This window comes from Panicum virgatum, chromosome 9K, assembly GCF_016808335.1.
Source record: "Panicum virgatum strain AP13 chromosome 9K, P.virgatum_v5, whole genome shotgun sequence".
Lineage (NCBI taxonomy): Eukaryota > Viridiplantae > Streptophyta > Magnoliopsida > Poales > Poaceae > Panicum > Panicum virgatum.
Window position 1 is genome coordinate 19716221 of NC_053144.1, and position 18245 is coordinate 19734465.

Genomic DNA, 18245 nt, shown 5'->3' on the forward strand with positions numbered 1-18245 from the left:
GGGTGTTGCCGATGATGGGATCGACAACGAGCGGATACCATCCCGGATGCGGGACGTAGTCGGGGTGGTCCTCGCGGCCAAAGGAGATGGTATCCTTCGACCAATCGAGGTAGGATGGCGTGGCTTTGGTGACGGAGAAAACTTGCTGGCGCTCACGCTTGCGTTGCCGAGAAGTCATGTTTGTCGTTGCTCCTCCAAAGATGAAGAAGGCGTTCTCCACTGGGGGGAACTCGTCATCTCCACCTTTGTCGCCAGCATCCTTCTTCTTGTCTTCGTCGCGATGCGCGACGCGGTTGTAGTATTTATTGAGCATTTCGCACTGCTCGAGAGTATGATTGACCAGGCCCTTGTGGTAAGGGCACAGCTTCTTAAGCATATCGTCGAACTGGCCACCACCGCCTCGAGGGGGGACTCGAGGTCCTTGGCGGTCCGGGGCGGCAACGAAGGCCTCCTCGGAGTCCTCTACTTGCCCCAACCCGCCTGGTTCGGTGGGACCAGCTTCTTTCCCTTCCTCCCCCGCTTCTGTTTCATGGCGGGGGCACTGGGTTTGATGTTGCTGCCCTTCGCGGGCGCATCGTCCTTGCGCTTGCTCGACTTGTCGTCAAAGATGGCACCAACAGCCTCCTCGCCGGCGGCGTAGTTGGTGGCAGCGTCGAACAGCTCGTTGGTATTGGTCGGATGGCTTCTCGCGAGCTCATGCACCAGATTCCTGCACGTCGTACCCTCGAGGAAGGCGTTGATGACCTCGACGTGGGTGACGCTGGTGGGCTCGGTGCATTGCTTGGAGAAGCGCCGCACGTAGTCGCGTAGGGACTCGTTGCGCTTCTGTCGAGACCCTTTGAGGTCCCAAAAGTTCCCAAGGCGCACGTATGTGCCCTAGAAATTACCCACGAAGATCTGGACCAAGTCGGCCCAGTTGTGGATCTGATCCGTAGGCAGATGCTCGAGCCACGTTCGTGTGGTGTCAGCAAGGTGAAGAGGAACGTTGCGGATGATGACCGCGTCCTCCGTCGCCCCGCCTAGCTGGCACGCTAGGCAGTAGTCGTTGAGCCAGACTGCAGGGTCAGTTTCGCCCGAGTACTTGACGAGGGTGTTGGGTTGTCGAAAGCGCGGGGGAAAAGATGCAGTTCGGATTTCCCGGCTGAACACCCGGGTGCCCGGAGGCTCCGGTGACTCACCCCTGTCATGCTCGGGGTCGAAGCGTCCACCCCGTCGAGGGGTGTACCTTCTGCCGTCGATGATGTTGCGGGCGTCGCCGTCACCGACATGCCCGCGCGTGTCACAGATTCGCTCCCTTACGGGAACTCTGCCGACGCGCTCGTGCACCGAGGGTGGATTCGCACCAGGGGCTACGGCTGCCTTGCCCTTCCCCGCTAGTGGTGTGTGCACAGAAACCTCACGGTCCTGGTGCGCAGTCCCATCAGGCTGCTCCGGGGCTTTCGAGCGCCTACGAGACGCAGAACTCTCGGCTTGCTGCACGGCAGCTTGCTCGATGAGCTCCTGTGCCTCGCGGCGCATATTGCGGCCCGAAGGCATCGATGGCTCGGGCATAGCTTGGAGTAGATAGGCAGCAGCGATGAGTTTTTCGTCGGCCGTCTTCAGTTCCGGAGATTTGTCGACGTTGTCGTCGGCCAGGATGTGCTCCCGGGCAACACGTCCCGCCGCCTGGGCATGTGCACCACGCGCGGTACGCTGCAGCTCGAGTGCGGCGCGCAGCACTTGGGTTTGCTGACGCTGCTCGTCAAGCTTGGCTTGAAGCTCCTTGAGCTGTGCCAGCTGAGCTTGCCGCGCCACCGAGCTTGACGAGGAAGGGGTCGCAGGCGGCACCACCGGTTGGTTTGCCTGCGCGTCCGCCCCGCCGTCCCCGTCGTTGCTCGGGGCGTTGTCGTTTTGCTCGTCTGCGAGTTGGAACATGAAGCACTCCCGGGAAGGATCGAAATCCCCATCGCTGGAGTCTTCGGAGCAGGTGAGGCAGTAAGCCGTCGCCAGCTGGAACGAGCGAAGAGCATCGGGGTTGCAGACCAAGGAGTAGTCCTCGGCCTCCTCGGCCGTGAAGTTGTTCATGAAGAAGTTGATGTCGTCGGCGATCGAGCTCGCCGTCTCGGGGTAGGATTCGTCGGGAGACGATGCGATGAGGTTGCGGATCGATAGAAGATGATGACCCGGCAGATCCTCATACTCGGTGAAGTTAGTGCTGATTGAAGAGGCATAGGTGCGAGCGGCAGTGTTACGCATCCCGAAGGGGAAGGGCGAAGGCGAGCTTGAGCCCCCCTGGGAGACAATGGTGCTGCAGCAGGTGATGGTGCCGGCGCAGATGACGCCGAGGCACGTGATGACGAAACGGTGGCCCCGTTGGCCATGATGCTGAGTTGCGACATGCCAGTCTCAACCCACGTGGGGGAGCTGTGGCGTGCCGCGCGACGCCGCTCCGCGCGTGCTTGTCGCGAACGCTGACCTGAGCGCCTGTTGTGCCGGGCTGGTGAAGTCGGGGTGATGGGGTTGCGTCTGGGCGAGAGGAGCCGCATGAGGTAACCATTGCCGGTTGCTCTGAACTCGATACTCCCGAACCAGATCATGAATCCCACTGGGAGCGGATCCGAAACACCCATAGGGTATTGGTTGGATCTGCCCGCCATCCTTGGAGATCAAATGGGAACAAGAGAGAAAAATGTCACGCAGCGACCCCTACCTGGCGCGCCAACTGTTGGTGTCCCGACCCGGGGGCCAGATCCCAACTAGTGAATGTCGCGTGTTCCCTTGTCCCAGATGATGATGCAAGAGACAACACAGTAACACACAATTTATCCTGGTTCCGGCCGCGGGGTTGTACGTCCAGCAAAGGGGGTGTGCGAGGGCACTGTATTATCTTGCACCTGGTGTGCTTGTAGTAGGGGGTACAAGCAAGGCGAGAGAGGGAGGAAGGCTCCCAGGTCTCTGCTAGAAGAGGGGTTGAAGGTGGCGAATAGGTATGCCGGAGCGTAAGCGATGATGGATCTCGTCTGGAAGCGTCTCAGCGTCCCGTCTAAAGGAAGCCCGCCTCCTCCTTTTATAGTCACAAGGAGGGGCGGCGCACATGAGTGGGGGCGTGGAAGTCATCGTTTCCCCTGAATCGCGGGGTACAGTGTTCGGATACTGTAGAAAGTACACTGTGGGGCATGGCGACTGGCGAGGCGGTCGTCATGGATATCGTCCTTCGTCCCACGGAGATCGCGCCGGTGTCCTGCCAGCTCCTGTAGATGGCGTGGCTGTCGCTGTAGGGCGTACTCTAGCGGTGGCATTCTGCGGGCCCCGCAGGTCAAAGTCTTGCGTGCTCCAGCAGTGGCGGGGCATGCGGCGGTCCCGGACCCCTTGGTTGGAGAACTAGTGTGCACATTAGGGGGTCCGGAAGGCACGTGGAAGTCCCGGACCCCTCGAGGGGGGTCCGGGGCTCCGGCTGTGGTGACGTGCGTCCCTCTTCGAGGGGTCCGTGGCGACACCGGACCTCCTCCCCAGCGGAAGATGGGCCTGGGACCATACGCATGATGAGGTGGAGTCCGGTCAACCGGAGTTGGCAGAATAGTAACGGGGACTGCTGAGCGCGTCTTGTCCCGCGTCGCAGGTTCCACAGTGCCGCCACAGCGTCCGGGATGACGGAGCAGTGACCGGAGGCGATGGATGGGACTCCTATCACAGCTACTGTGGGAACGGCGGCCTGACGCCGCCTGTCCTGAGCACTGTGGAAGAGTGATGGGGATTCAATGTCTCCGTACGGCGAGCGGTTGGGAAGCGGGGCCGTTCGTCCCTTGTGCCGAGGGGTGGCCTCGAGCGAGGCGGAGATGACTTACCCGCTCGAGGGTAGATTCGTTACCCTCGAGCGAGGCGGAGATGCAGGTCGCAGTCGAGGGGTCTCGACGGGGACCCTCGAGCGAGGCGGAGATCGTCCCGCGGGTTCGAGGGGGATGCGAATGGGCCGCGTGCTAGGCTTCTTTGAGTCCTTTCCTTTCTCTTTAGATAGGAAGGAGGCCGTGGACCTTCGTGGGCCCAGTCGCTTAACATGTGTTTGCGTTTTTCAGGGTGATCTTAGTACCCCGATTAGGGTGTCCCTAATCGTGGTACCCGACAACGATCACCTTAGTGTCGGTGCAGATTCCAACAAAGCCATTATCCACCTTAGCTAGACCTGACTAGCCAACACGGGCTCCACTAAGGGGCTATTGACCTAACTCCGAGGTTTAACCAGGGCATAAGTCACACATAGCTTATCCCTTCTTCTTAGTCACCCTTTGCTCTCAGCTCTCTTGATGGCTATCAGACTAACTAGTGGGGTTTATGCTAAGCCGTTGCCCATACAACGGTCGAGTGGTTTGCACGATAGTGGGGTTAGGCAAGATGACACACCAACTCGGTCCTTAATTATGACAAGATGGATATCTTCCTTCCTTGCTCAACCACACAGGTTCGAGCACACCATTCGGCAAATCACACAGAAGTGCCATCCATCCCATCTAAACTCATCTTTCGAAAATTCCACATTTTTTCCTTCCCACACACTCACACATTTTCTCTTTATAAAACAAGTTGTATCGTGTTTAATGTCCTAAGCGCTCTAGCAGCGATTAACGTCCAAACAAATCACATTAAGATATTAATCTAGGTGGTCAAGGAATGGTTATAACAAATCAAGGGGTGGCTATCCAACCATGTTTTCAACAGGCAAAATATATGCAGTTTTATAAAACAGGCTAATAGGTTGTGTTTATAGAAACTAGGACAAAGTATGCATCAAAGGACGGGATTGAACTTGCCGTTCTCAAAGCCTTTCGGGAAGTCCTGATCAAGGTACTGTCCTTCGGGTTTGGGGTTGCGGAACTGGTCCTCATTCACTTGCTCGTAGTACTGCTCGTCGACGGGTTCTCCCTCGTTCACGCTGTGATCTACGACGCATACAAACAAGCACACAATCAAGAAAAAAAATAATAGTTTTATCGTTGAGCTCGAAACGGAAACAATTAAGATATGGAGATAGGAGTAATATTTTTGGGCGGTTTCCTAATGGCATGGCCAAAACTATGTTAGGATTGGCGTGGTAAAGTTTCAGATCGATCGGAGATTGTTTGGCGCATGAAATGATAGGCCGAAGAGGGGTTTAGGGTTAAATAAGGATCCAGGGGCTCATTTGTAAATAGTTTTGGAATAGAAAAGGACTTAGTTGTAATTTATAGAAATATTTGGGGCATACTAAAAGGTGTAGGGGCTTATTTAGTATTAAGTTTATATGGTGGAAGGGTTTATTTGTGAATAGGAAAAATAGAAAGGTCTCTTTTGTAAAAGCACTTGAGAGGTGAGAGGGTTCTTAAGAATTAAAAAGGAAAGGTAGGGGCCTAAAGGCAAAATTGCCTTTCTTCCTCCCCTTCCCCTCGCTGGAAAATAGAGGAGCGGCGCGGGGTCACCGGCGGTGGCCCTCGCCGGCGGCCTGGGCCTCGGGGGCGGCCGGGAGGAGGGGGAAAGGGGCAGGGAGGCTCGTGGGGTCGATCCCCGGCCGTAGCTCGGGCGGAGGCGGTCCAAGGTGGCCTGGCCACGACGGCCGACGGGCGGCGGGTGGCGGTGGCCCTGGGCCGCCGTCCCGGAGGTGCGGCAGTGGTCAAGGAGAGGGGGAAAAGCACTAGGGGACCCTGTGGAGTAGATTCCCTCGCTCACCTTGGGCAGTGGTGGCTTGTGGACGGCCCTCCATGGCGGCGGGCGGCAGTGGATAGAGAAGCTCGCGGCGGCGGCGCTACAAAGCTAGGAAGGGGGGGCTGGAGGTGGCGGAGGTGGTTGTGGTGGCCGTGGACGGCATCGGGGCCTATTTGTAGGTGTGGCAAGGTGGTGGAGGGGAGGGGCGCCGGTGGAGGCCGGCGAGCGGCGCGGTGTGCCTCTAATGGAGTTCGTCATAGCGACGTGCAGCAACGTGATTCACGGTGGCGACGCGATTGTTCGGGCAGCAAGGATGCGCAGGGAGGACGAGCACGTGGAGGAAGGGGGCCGGCTGCTGTGTTCCTGCTCGCGAGCAGCGGGGCTCGGGCGGCGAGGCGGCGGCGCTGTTGCTCCACATTGCGGCTCAGCAGCGCGAGCGGCGAGCCGGTCAGGCGAGGCTCGGGGGAGCGTGCAACGCGTGCTGCACGCGCGGTGCGTGGGCAGGTGGGCAGGGCGGGCCGTCAGCGGCGGGCGGCGCGGCGAGCGGCGTGGCGACGCGATGCACGTGTGCACGCGTGGACAGTGCGCGCGTCGAGGCGGCGAGGGACTCGGCGTGCAGGGGCGCACACACGCGCGCTTGGACGGGAGCGGGGGTGTGCGCGGCAGCGCATGGGGCAAGGGCGGCGGCGAGCTGAGCGGCGCTTGGGGGGGCGCGGCAGAGGAGAGGGAGGAAGGAGAGAGAGAGAGGGAGGAAAAAGAAAAGATAAAAGGAAAAAGGAAATGGAAAAGGGAGAAAGAGAGAGAGAGAAAGATTCGCGGCGGCGACCGCGGCCAGACACACACTCGCGCCGGTCGGGCGTGACGCGCGGGACAAGGACGAACGGCGAGACGGGAAGGCGATGGATTCGGATGTCGGGATCGGGTTTTTCGGAAGATCGGGAGATCGGGCGGGAAAAATGATTTGAGCTCAACGACGAAAAACTTTTGAAAAAAATTTAGTGCGTGATTTAATTTGGTGAATTTTTGGGATGTTACAGTACCATTTATGTGTTGGCTATAGTACCATTTATTTATGCTGTAGTTGCATTGTTTCAGTAGCTAGCAGCTTTTTTGTTTTGTCTCAGCTAACAACTCCAACTACAGCAGCAACACTTATGTGCTTTTTCTTCAGAGCTAGCCTTTTGTGAATTTGCTAATTAGTAAGTTGGTTAAATGTTGCATTATTAGCAGCTTGGTTTGCTCATCTGGATTAGCTCTATTGTGCAGGCATGTCAATTCAGTAGCTGCAGCTGCAGCTCGATCAACAGCTGCAAGTGGACATAAGAAGAATGCTCAGGTTTCACTCAGGTGAATTAATCTTCATATCTATTTCATGCTATAGATCTAGTGATTTGACAATCATTGCTTGCTTGGTCCATGTTTTTAGTAATGCTTTTAACTGCTCGTAAGCTCTAGTAAGCTTTTCAGTCACCTCTTAGTTAGCACTTAAATTGACCATTTTTAAAATTAGTTAGTGCTAATTTTGGCCTGCTGATCTTTTGTATCTTTGCTTCTGCTATACTTCGAGAAATTCCTAACCATTCCTAGGATGTTGTAAGGAACATGGCACCATTTATGCCATTTCAAGTGATTTTGGTGATCGAATGACAACACAACACTTGGACTAATATGATTGTTAAGATGACCATTCTCAGGCTTTTAGGTTCAAGTGATGACAAAGAGAAAGAAAAGATAGGCGTAGCAAGGCCCAAAGAACCGACGCATGAAGCGTCGGTGCATCCGATGGTTGTCGGAAGAACCGACACCATGGCAGAGCCAAGTCAGCTTATGTGCACCGGATGAACCGACGGGTCAAAAAGGGGCATCGGTGCATTGGGCGTCCTATGTTCCAGAGACAATGTCAAGAGCCCAGGAGAAGATTCTTCAGGACCGGTTCAACCGACGGTGCATCGAAGTATTGCGTCGGTGCAATGACGTCAGCGCCCAGGAGAAGATTCTTAAGCACCGGATGAACCGGTGATGCATCGGTACAAAGCATCGGTTCAACCGGTGATCACTGCGTCAGCTGTCAGGAGTTCAACGGCTACTTCGGGTTATGAGTGACCGGAAGAACCTACGCTACCTCAGCCAGAGGCATCGGTTCTTCCGGTGATACGCAGATTTTCAGCTGACCGTTGGAGCAACGGCTACAAGACTTGGTGGCCTATATATATGCCTCACCCCGGCCATTTGAAGATTGCTAGAGTTGCTGGACATCCCACACACACCCAAGAACATCTCCAAGCCATACAAAAGCATCAAGATCATATCCTTAGCCCTTAGCACACTTTGAGAGTGTTGTGTAAAGGTTAGCTCTTAGTGAGTGTGATAGCAAGGCCTTGAGCCTTTGTGCTGTGATTCTCTAGTGAACCAAAACAAGAGCTTGGTGCGCCGGCACCTTGGAGTGTGAAGCTCTCCGGCAACGTCATCGACCCTCAGACTTGGTGTGGAGCAACGACGACATGTTTGTGCGGGGGACGTGGAGACCCCCATCCTTTGTGGAGAAGCTCCTTAGTGGAACCCGGGGCCAAGGTGACCGTGATTGTGTTCACGGAAGAGACTTGGTGGCCGAGTAGCAATACTCTTAGTGAGTGCTATAACAACGTGGATGTAGGTGTGTCTTTGTGGCTAACCGAACCACGGGATAAACACACGCGTCAAGAGTTTGCTATCTCCTATCCCGCTCTTTAAGCTTCCGCATTTCATACTAGCAATTTGTGTGCCTTTACTTTCATAGAATAGTTTTTGATAGGAAAGGCTATAGGTTGCTAAACTCTTTTGGGATAGGGGTTTCACACTAGAACAACCTAGTTGCACATCTAGATAGCCTGTTTTAGTTTAAGTTTTGTGCAAACTAGTTGGAGCCATAGGTCTAAGTTTCTATTAGTGCCTAATTCACCCCCTCCCCCTCTTAGGCTAGAGCACCCGATCCTTTCAGATGTGTTCGTCACTAGTTGGCTTGACGGTTAGAAGAGAAGCGTGTCGGGTTGTATCCGGGACATGAGCTTTGTTCTCGGTGTGAATTTTTTAAAAGGCTCCCATTCACCCGCCCCCGTCCCACCCTTTGGTTGCCTTATCCCCTTCAATTATAGTTGAGATACCACCAGTATGATATGTTTGTAGGTGCATCTGATTAATTAGTTACTGAACTTCAGATCATTAGGTAGTTAGAAAGTAAGAACAAGCAAATAAGTTGTTGACGCTCCTTAGCGCCCCGATTTGTATACCGCAAGCGCACGGTTCGTGTAGCTTTTCCTTTAGAGTATTCCCCCAAGGTTTATCAATCCGTGGATCGACAAAGAACCACCTAAAGTTTTCCATCTAATCTAACGGATCTATCCTAACATGAAGCATTGATTGCATATAAAGGGTAAACCTTTGACAGATATGAGTGATGTGTAAAGGTTGATCTCATCCATGAACATAGGCTTAATCATAGCAAAACCAAAGACATGACTAGGCCTATCGTCATCTAGTTGTAGTTCAAGCTAACGAGCAAATAAGTCATGCATCTCAATCAAAAGCATCTTTAAACTCAAAATTTCCAATCCGATCCCTCGATACCCCACCTACTTAGTGGCAACGCCCTGTCACGACGCCACCCCTTTCGACAAAAGTACCATGAAGCAAGTCGAACCCCCTTTGGTAGTTCCGCCATGAACCTCTAGCCACCATGACTACAAGATCATGCTAAGCGATCTATATCGATAATAGATCTAAGATGAAGCAAACCCAAAGAAAAGAGAAATTATAAAAAAAATTAAAATTGGACTGTATGTTCATGGTGGATTGCAAAATTTAAACAAATTAATTTTTATTTCCAAAATAATTATTTACATGTGTTTCGTGGCTCACATCCAATGGGTCCTATAGTACTCTTAGATAAAGCAACTATAAGTAATTTATTATTATCTACAATTCAAAATTGTGTCATTTCAAAAGAAAAGAATAGAAAATTTGGTAGTGTGTTCTATGAATATAAAATATAAATATTTTTCTTTTAGATAAAATGTACACTTTTCTAGTTAGATAAAATGTTCCAATTCCCTTAAAAAAGATAAATGTTGCAATAAACTTAATTCTCCTGCTCAACTAAATAACTGATATGTCCACTGTTGGATGTTGGTTAGCTGTGGACATCGGACAAATGTTCCTGCTCAAGGCCTTCCTAGACCTACATGTACAACCGTTTGCACGTGAAAATTGCTACGGAACTCAACAATCACGGCATGAACATCAGAAGATGATTGTATAGGTTCGAGTACTTGTTGACTCGAAGAACAAGTGCGCGCGTTGGCATCCAGTGATCCGAGCAGCCTTGGAACTTCTGGCCCTGTTTGGTTGTTTGGTTTGGACTAGGAAAGCTTGGACTAGAAATTTTATCAATTTTGACCGATAATTAAGGTGTCAAATAAAGTCAATTCACAAAACTAATTTCAGAACCCTGCGCTAGAAATTCTGAACAATCTATTCACAAAACCAACTTTAGAACCCTGCGCTAGAAATTCTGAACAATCTAATGAAGTCTTTGACTGTGTGATTAGAAAATGGTTACTGTAGTATCACTGTAGACAATTATCGATTAATTACCGTCATTAAATTCGTCGCGAAATGTTACACCCATCCTCGAAAATAGACTTCATTTAGTACTCCGTGCATGTAAAATTATTCTATCGAAAAAAAGTGCGCGCACTGTTCCTAAAATGTATTGTGCTTCTATCATAGTCGTACCATGGCGCCGATTCATCCCTCATGACGTCAGCGAGACTAGAGCCAAATGGACCCCACCCGGTGCTGTGCTTGCTGATGAAGAAAAAGAGGTTGTGTTCCTTCTCCCCACTTCGCTTTCTCGTTTCTCCCCAAGCACCCAAATCGCCCCCATATACGGTAACGGCGATGTGCATAAACGCCATTAGAGAAGCTTAATCACAGCTTAACCGCACCGCGTCCCACGGTAATCATCCCCACGTGGAACACTCCCGTTATAAAGCGACGCCCCCACAGGCACAGCCGCCTCCACGGCTCCACTCATTCCACGCGGCGGCGGTTTCCATCACCGGCGGCGCCGGTACCCTGCCTGATCCGCCCAGGCGAGAAGAACCCAATCCACACGCGGGGACCGGCGATTCGGCACGCACCAGCCATGGACGCGCCCCAGCTCCTCCTCGGGGCGCTCCTCTTCCTCGTCCCCGCCGCGCTCCTCCTCCTCGCCCTCCATCACGCGCGGGGCAGGCGCCCGCGCCTCCCGCCGGGCCCGCCGTCCCTGCCGCTCCTCGGCAGCGTCGTGTGGCTCACCAACTCGCCCGCCGAGATCGAGCCCCTGCTGCGGCGCCTCTTCGCTCGCCACGGCCCCGTCGTGGCGCTCCGCGTCGGGGCGCGCCTCTCCGTCTTCGTCGCCGACCGCCGCCTCGCGCACGCGGCGCTCGTCGAGCGCGGCGCCGCGCTGGCGGACCGCCCGGCGCTCGCGTCGGCCAGGCTCCTCGGCGAGAACGACAACACCATCACCCGCGCCAGCTACGGGCCCGTGTGGCGCCTCCTCCGCCGGAACCTCGTCGCCGAGACGCTGCACCCGTCGCGGGTGAGGCTCTTCGCGCCGGCCCGCGCCTGGGTGCGCCGCGTGCTCGCCGACAAGCTCTGGGAGGCCAGGCGCGCCGGCGCGCCGCCGCCCCGCGTCGTGGAGACGTTCCAGTACGCCATGTTCTGCCTCCTCGTGCTCATGTGCTTCGGCGAGCGCCTCGACGAGCCCGCGGTGCGCGCCATCGCCGCCGCGCAGCGGGAGACGCTCATCTACATCTCCAGGAGCATGACCGTCTTCGCTTTCTTCCCGTCGGTCACCAAGCACCTCTTCCGCGCCCGGCTGGACAAGGCGCGGGCGCTGCGGCGGCGCATCAAGGAGCTCTTCCTGCCGCTCATCAACGCGTGGCGCGAGTGCAGGAGGCGGGGCGGCGAGCCGAGGAAGGAGACCACGTTCGAGCACTCGTACGTGGACACCCTGCTCGACATCAAGCTCCACGAGGACGGCGATCGCCCGCTTACCGACGATGAGATCGTCCTCCTCCGCTCCGAGCCTCCGAGTTCCTCAACGCCGGGACGGACACCACCTCCACCGGGCTGCAGTGGATCATGGCCGAGCTTGTGAAGAACCCAGCCATCCAGGACAAGCTCTACCGCGAGATCAAAGCCGCCACCGACGACGACAAGGAAGAGGTCTCCGAGGAGGACGTCCACAACATGACGTACCTCAAGGCGGTGATCCTGGAGGGCCTCCGGAAGCACCCGCCGGGCCACTTCGTGCTGCCGCACAAGGCGGCGGAGGACATGGAGATCGGCGGATACCTCATCCCCAAGGGCGCTTCGGCGACCACCAGTTGCGCTGAGCCTTCTCTTGCCCACCTTATGTTGTTTGAGAACCAGCGACCACCACCACCACCAGTGAGCTTAGCTGCAAACGCTAAAATTTTTGGATGTCACGTCAAACTTTTTTTTATGTCACATTAATAGTTTGATCAGATGTCGGGAGAGTTTTTTTGACACTAATTAAAAAAATAATTTCAAAACTCACTTGGAAACCACGAGACGAATTTTTTGAGATATTTGACCGCGGCATTAGCACATGTGTGGTTACTGTAGCACTTATGGCTAATCATGCGCTAATTAGACTTAAAAGATTCGTCTCGTTATGTACATCCAAACTGTGTAATTAGTTTTGTTATTTAATTACATTTAGTACTTCATATATGTGTTTAAAGGGGAGTTGAAAATTTTTGGGTGAAAATTTTTGGGAACTAAACGGCCCATCAGTGAGGTCTGTTGGACAGTATTGCACCACATCAATATCAGCAGCTTCTGCTTTGGGGCCAGCGACCACCAATGGGCTCGCCGAGTCTTCTGTTACCCACCGGCTCCAGTTTTTCAATAGTGAGCTCACTAGCTTGGCTACTCTAACATCACCTCCCCACTTGGTTACATTGATTAAACACTTTGGGTGTGTTTAGTTCCCACAAAATTTCCAAACTTTCCATCACATCCATCACATCTCCTATCACATCGAAACATTAAATATATCAAATAATCCATGCATGGAGTACTAAATGTAGTTAAATAAAAAATCTAATTGCATAGTTTTGATGTACGTTGCGAGACGAATCTTTTGAGTCTAGTTAGGTCATGGTAGGACAATATTTACCATAAACAAACGAAAAGTGCGGCCGGCCCAGCCCAGCTGGCCAGGGGAGGGGGGAGTATATAACTCCGCCCGCCCACGGCTACCCCCGCCCGTAACCCTAGCCCCCATTCCCTCGCGCGCCCCCGTCGCCTGGCTCCCGCCGCCGCTCCGCGACCGCAAGAGATTGCGCCTCCACCTGGCCGCCTCCGCCATTTTGGCCGGCGAGCGGCGACCCGCACGGCTGCACCCGCCTCCGCCGCCGGCTTCTCGTCTTCCCTTCCGTCTCCTGTGAGTAGATCTCTGGTTCCGTCGCTCTGGTGAGCAGATCTCGCGCTCCTACGAACCTCACTGGCTCGCTCCAATCCTGGTCAAAGTTCGCAGTAGTCCTTGCCGTCTCACCGTCGTTGTCTCTTCTCTCTATGGCTCCGGGCTCCGGCTGCGCAGGTACTCTATTCCGTAACCGTAACCGTAACCCTAACTCTCGTCTTCCATCTCCATTCTTTTCCCTACCCCTAACCCTCGTCTTTCATCTCCGTCTTGTCTCTTGTTTAGGTCTCGTGCACTCGGGGCCGCCGGCCGTTGAGGAACGGAGCCGCCGAGGGTTGATGCGAAGGTAGGCTGCACCCTGAGGTCGTCGTGATGGACGACATGGAGGAGTACACCGTCAAAGATGACCTCAGGGTGTGTGGCCTGCCCGCGGATGACGACGACGACGACCTGACTGCCGGCGCTGAGGCATTGTTCGGTAGCAGTGTTGCTCCGATCAATGTCGATGCCCCTGATGATGCCGACGCTGGTGCTGGAGGTGATGGCGTCGTCGCGTCGGCGACTCAGACGCCGGCCTCGACGCCTACTGCTTCTACTACCAACAACATCTTGCTGAAGCGTGCCAGGTCTGGTGCCTGGAACGAATTTGAGCCGATCTTTGAGACCTTGCCCTCTGGCAAGCAGGTACGAATCGCTGCCAAGTGCCACCACTATAATCATGTTCTGTCTGCTCGATCTGCTTCTGGTACTGGACATCTGCTCCGTCACCAGACGCAATGCGTCAAGAAAGCTAAGCATGCTGCTTTAGTGCAGTCTTGCATCCAGTTCAATGGTGATGGTTCAGTCACTGGTTGGCAATACAAACCCGATGTTGCTCGGAGAGAGCTGTGCCGGTTGATTTCTAGACTTGATTTACCTCTTGGTTTTGGTTATGAAGAAGCATTTGAAGAGTACATTCAGTGTGCTCACAATCCTTGTTTTTCTAGAGTCTCTAGACAGACCACTACTAGAGATTTGGAAAAATACTTTCTTGAGCGTCGTACTACTCTAATTGATAGCTTGCATTCTGTTACATCTGTTTGCCTCACTTCTGACATTTGGTCGGGCAATGCTAAGGAAGACTATCTTAATGTGGTTGCTCATTTTATTTCTGCTGATTGGGAGTTAGAGCAGAGAGTCATTGGGCTTAGACTCATTGATTGCTCACATAATGGTGTTAACATTGCTGAACGTGTTGAATCTGTTGTTCATGAGTTTGATTTGACAGATAAAATCTTTGTTGTGACCTTTGATAATGCTTCTTCTAATTCCAGAGCTATGTCAAAGCTCATTCCTATGTTTGTTGGTTATTTTGGTCCTGATCCTACACCACTTGACAATGTTAACAGAGAAAATGACAATGCATTGCGTGGACTCTTGCACCAGCGATGCGCATGTCACATTATAAATCTCATTGTCAAATCTGGTTTGAAAAGGATCAAGTCTTATCTTGAGGCTTTTAGAACTGCAATCTCTTATTTGAACTCTTCTAACCAACGCATTGGTGAATTTCATAACTATTGCATTGTTAAGGGGGTTAAACCTCGCAAGTTTGGTTTGGATATGGATGTGAGATGGAACTCTACCTATCTCATGCTCAAGCATCTCATACCATACAAGGGCACTTTCCCGACCTTTATTGCTGCTAATTATGGTTTGGTTAATGGTGAGCCACTACTCAGTGAAGGTCATTGTGCTGTTGCTAAGAAAATCATGGAGTTTCTTGGAATTTTTTATGAATCAACTGTTGCTTTGTCTGGTGTTTATTATCCAACTAGTCCTCTGATTCTACATCATATCCTTGAAATTGCTTGTCATTTGCATGCCAGAGAGACTGATCCTTTGCTCATGAGCATTCTGACTCCTATGAAACTGAAGTTCCTCAAGTATTGGCAAAACATCCCTCTTTTGTATTCCTTTGCTTTTGTTTTGGATCCAAGGGCTAAGATGAGAGGATTTCATAATGTTCTCCAGCTTCTTTCTCAGGCTGTTGGTGTTGATTATTCTAATTACTTCACTGAGGTAAGAGCTGAACTGTACAAACTATATAACAAGTATGAAAACAAGTATGGTGCAGTTAGGTTGCAGAGGCCCTCCAACATATCAGGATCATCTGGTAAAAAAAATGCTTGGGGTAAGATATATGGAGCTGCTGGTACAAGTCCCTCTTCTACTGCTCTTGCATCTACATCTTCTCCTGCTGTATTTGTGCCTCTTGTTTCAGAGTTGGCTTCCTACTTGGACAGCGACATTGTCACCTGCTTTGATGATGATTTTGACATATTAATTTGGTGGCATGAGCACAAACTGACATATCACATTCTGTCCATACTAGCAAAAGATGTTATGTCTGTTCCAGTTTCTACTGTCTCTTTGGAATCTTGCTTTAGTCTCACTGGCAGGGTGATCGAGTAGCGTCGACGACACTTGGCGCCTCATAATGTGGAGTACTTGACCTGTGTCAAGGACTGGGAAGCTGCTGATGCAAGGGCACAACATGATGTCGAGAAGTTTGGCATCAAGGACAATGCTGAAGGGCAGGCTGCTGGAAATGAGTAAGTACTTCACAAGTTCATATGAGCATGTTTGATTATGCTATTATGAATTGTTCAGTTTCATAAATCATGATCATTGATTCTTCTCTTGTCTGTGTTTGCTAGGTCTGTCCCTGCCAATGGCTAGTCATGAGAAGTGAAGGCAAGGGGCAAGGCTGGGCCTAGGCAAGAGGCCAGCAGTAGTGTTTTGCGATTTTGATCTTCTGTTTGTAATGTACTAACGAGTCTGCTGAACTTAAACAATGTGATGTAATTTTGAACAATTATAGAGTTTGGTTGTACTCTTTTTCCCTTCCTAGGGTTTTCTCACAAGGGTGAGTTTTACCTAGGAAGGTTTTTAATGAGGCAGCAACACTTGATCACATAGATCAAGTGTTAAAACAACTCTATAGTTGTGTTATCACTTATCAGTTAACTTAAGTGATATTTTGCTATACGTGTCTCTGTGTGTGGCTGACTGTGATCTGTGACCTTTTTTTTGATTGCTTGTTAAATTTGGAGTAGGGTGATATGTATTTTGAACTATGGGCTTCGGACGGCCCGGCCTGGGCTGTAGTGCCGGGCTCCAGCGGGCTGGCCCGGCACGAAATAGGCCCGCGGACCCGTGCATGGGCCACTGGTAGAGCCCGTGGGCTAGCACGGCACGGCCCGACTTGATATTGGGCTGCGCCAGGCACGGCACGGCTAAGAGCGGGCCAGGCCGGGCTCGTGCTAGGGCCGGGCCGGGCAGCCCGAATGGCCATCTATACCCAGGGGTGGCAGGGGGGCGGGGCCACCAGTCAGGGCGGATGTCAGCGGGGGATCCGGAAGACATCGGGTCCAATCCGAGAGGAGTGGTGGCGCCAGGCTGGCGGTCCAACCCTGCGGCGGGGAGGGGGCCCACCTGCCAGAGATCCTGCGCATGCAGAGGAGTGCACGCTTTCGCTTTGTTCGGAATCCAACCGGTCACGGCCACGGCCAAGCTGGCTAAGGCTGGAACGAGAACAACACTGTAACTCGGACAGTTAAAATCCGAATCCGCAATCACCGAAACAATGGCCGTAAATCGAAACGGCGGCGCTACTACCGCAATGGTGTGTTTTATGCCGTAGTGTTAGCAAGGTTTGTGGTAAGCTAATTGAAGGGTGTTTAATTAAGGCAGTGTCTGCCGCTGCCACTAGCGTGTTACTGCGTCGCCTTCATCCTCGCTCGCCAACACATTCTCCGGACAGGGGGAGGCGCGTTCTTTCGCGTCACTGCGTCAGGATCAAACAACCAACAGGACCCCTCCCTGAAGCCGTTCGTTCTCGTCGCCACGAGGTGTGCTCGTCACCTTCACCGCCCATCGGCCGCCATCCCCACATGGCCTGCGCGCGGCCTCGTCGACACCACCAGCGCTTATTAGACTGCTGGTCGATGATGATGACGATGAAACAGCGCGGCGGCCGCAGAATGTTCCTGGCGTGGCTGATTCACGGTTCACGGATGGATGGGGATGAGGACGATCGATCAGATCACGAGCTAGTAGCGCCGTGCAGGGCCGGGGGGGGGGGGGGGTGCTGGCGCGCCATGGATAAGGCTAGCAAGATCATCGAGCGAGAGGTGAGGTCCATATGCTCTCCGGAGCCGCATACGATCGAGCTACACGACGACGCCTATCGCGGATCAGCGGCATTAGGCTATCATCAGGATCCTTCGCCCCACCAACGCGCGACCCATATGGCTGAGGCGTGGCCGCGTGGGTGATATGATGTACTAGGTGGTGTGCCCGTGAAGGATGTGACGATGCATCGTCTACACAGCTTTCCTTGTGCTTGGAGAAATGGTTACACGCATTGGACAAGCATGGGGAGTCTAGGTCCATACACTCCTACACGCATGCATTGTGGAGCACGTTATGAGCTAGTACCACCATTCTAGCAGCGCGCGTATGGACTCCATGCAGCTAGATAGCACTCTAGCAATCATGCATGCACTGCCTACTTCCCTTGCCCAGCTTGTTGGCTCTGGGAAATTCAGAAATTCATGCATCGCCTAGCTCATTGAATCATCGGCGTCTAGTATCTACTGCCAGCTCGATTTGATCGAGAACCTATAGTTATTAGTAGTTAATTAGTGGCGCAGCAGTGTAGTGAGTACTACTCGATCATTATTATCGTTAACAAAAAAATGAATGATTAACTTGGAGGTTCAGAAGAGGTTGCTTGGCATTGTTAAATGTCCCTGACCAATCTCTGAGAATGACTGCTTATTTTATTGCATGTATAAAGAACGAAGTCTGTTGTTAACCGGCAACTTCAATTCCGTACTGCTTCAATTGCATTGGCAGTGTCCATATATTCTTCACATGAATAGCACTGCTGCTACTACTAGTAACAGCGGTATATTTTGGTCCTATGTACATTGTTGGGTTGACCTATGGACCAAGTGACCAGTGCAGATCCTCGCATGCAGCAATGGATGAGGCTGGAAGTTCGCTAGAGCCCGTAGGTCCTCTCCTGTCCCCCATATGGCCATCGTCCTCCAACAGTTTCACGCATGCCAACCAC

The 18245-nt window shown here is 52.7% G+C and overlaps 1 protein-coding gene, 1 long non-coding RNA gene and 1 pseudogene across 2 annotated transcripts in view; all 3 read left to right on the forward strand.

Annotated features, from left to right (window-relative positions):
* Positions 1-7140, forward strand: part of LOC120650628 — a 38637-nt gene extending 31497 nt beyond the window's left edge. The window contains exon 3 of the long non-coding RNA XR_005665728.1: positions 6690-7140. This is a non-coding gene — a long non-coding RNA (uncharacterized LOC120650628). The remainder of the gene's footprint in view (positions 1-6689) is intronic.
* Positions 7141-10380: 3240 nt separating this feature from the next.
* Positions 10381-12797, forward strand: LOC120650629 (annotated as a pseudogene).
* A 192-nt stretch (positions 12798-12989) lies between these two features.
* Positions 12990-16153, forward strand: LOC120650630 (zinc finger BED domain-containing protein RICESLEEPER 2-like). The gene is made up of 3 exons (XM_039927802.1): positions 12990-13300; positions 13409-15717; positions 15823-16153. The coding sequence occupies exon 2, from the start codon at positions 13496-13498 to the stop codon at positions 15575-15577; it is 2082 nt and encodes a 693-aa protein (XP_039783736.1). The 5' UTR covers positions 12990-13300; positions 13409-13495; the 3' UTR covers positions 15578-15717; positions 15823-16153.
* The last annotated feature ends 2092 nt before the right edge of the window (positions 16154-18245 follow it).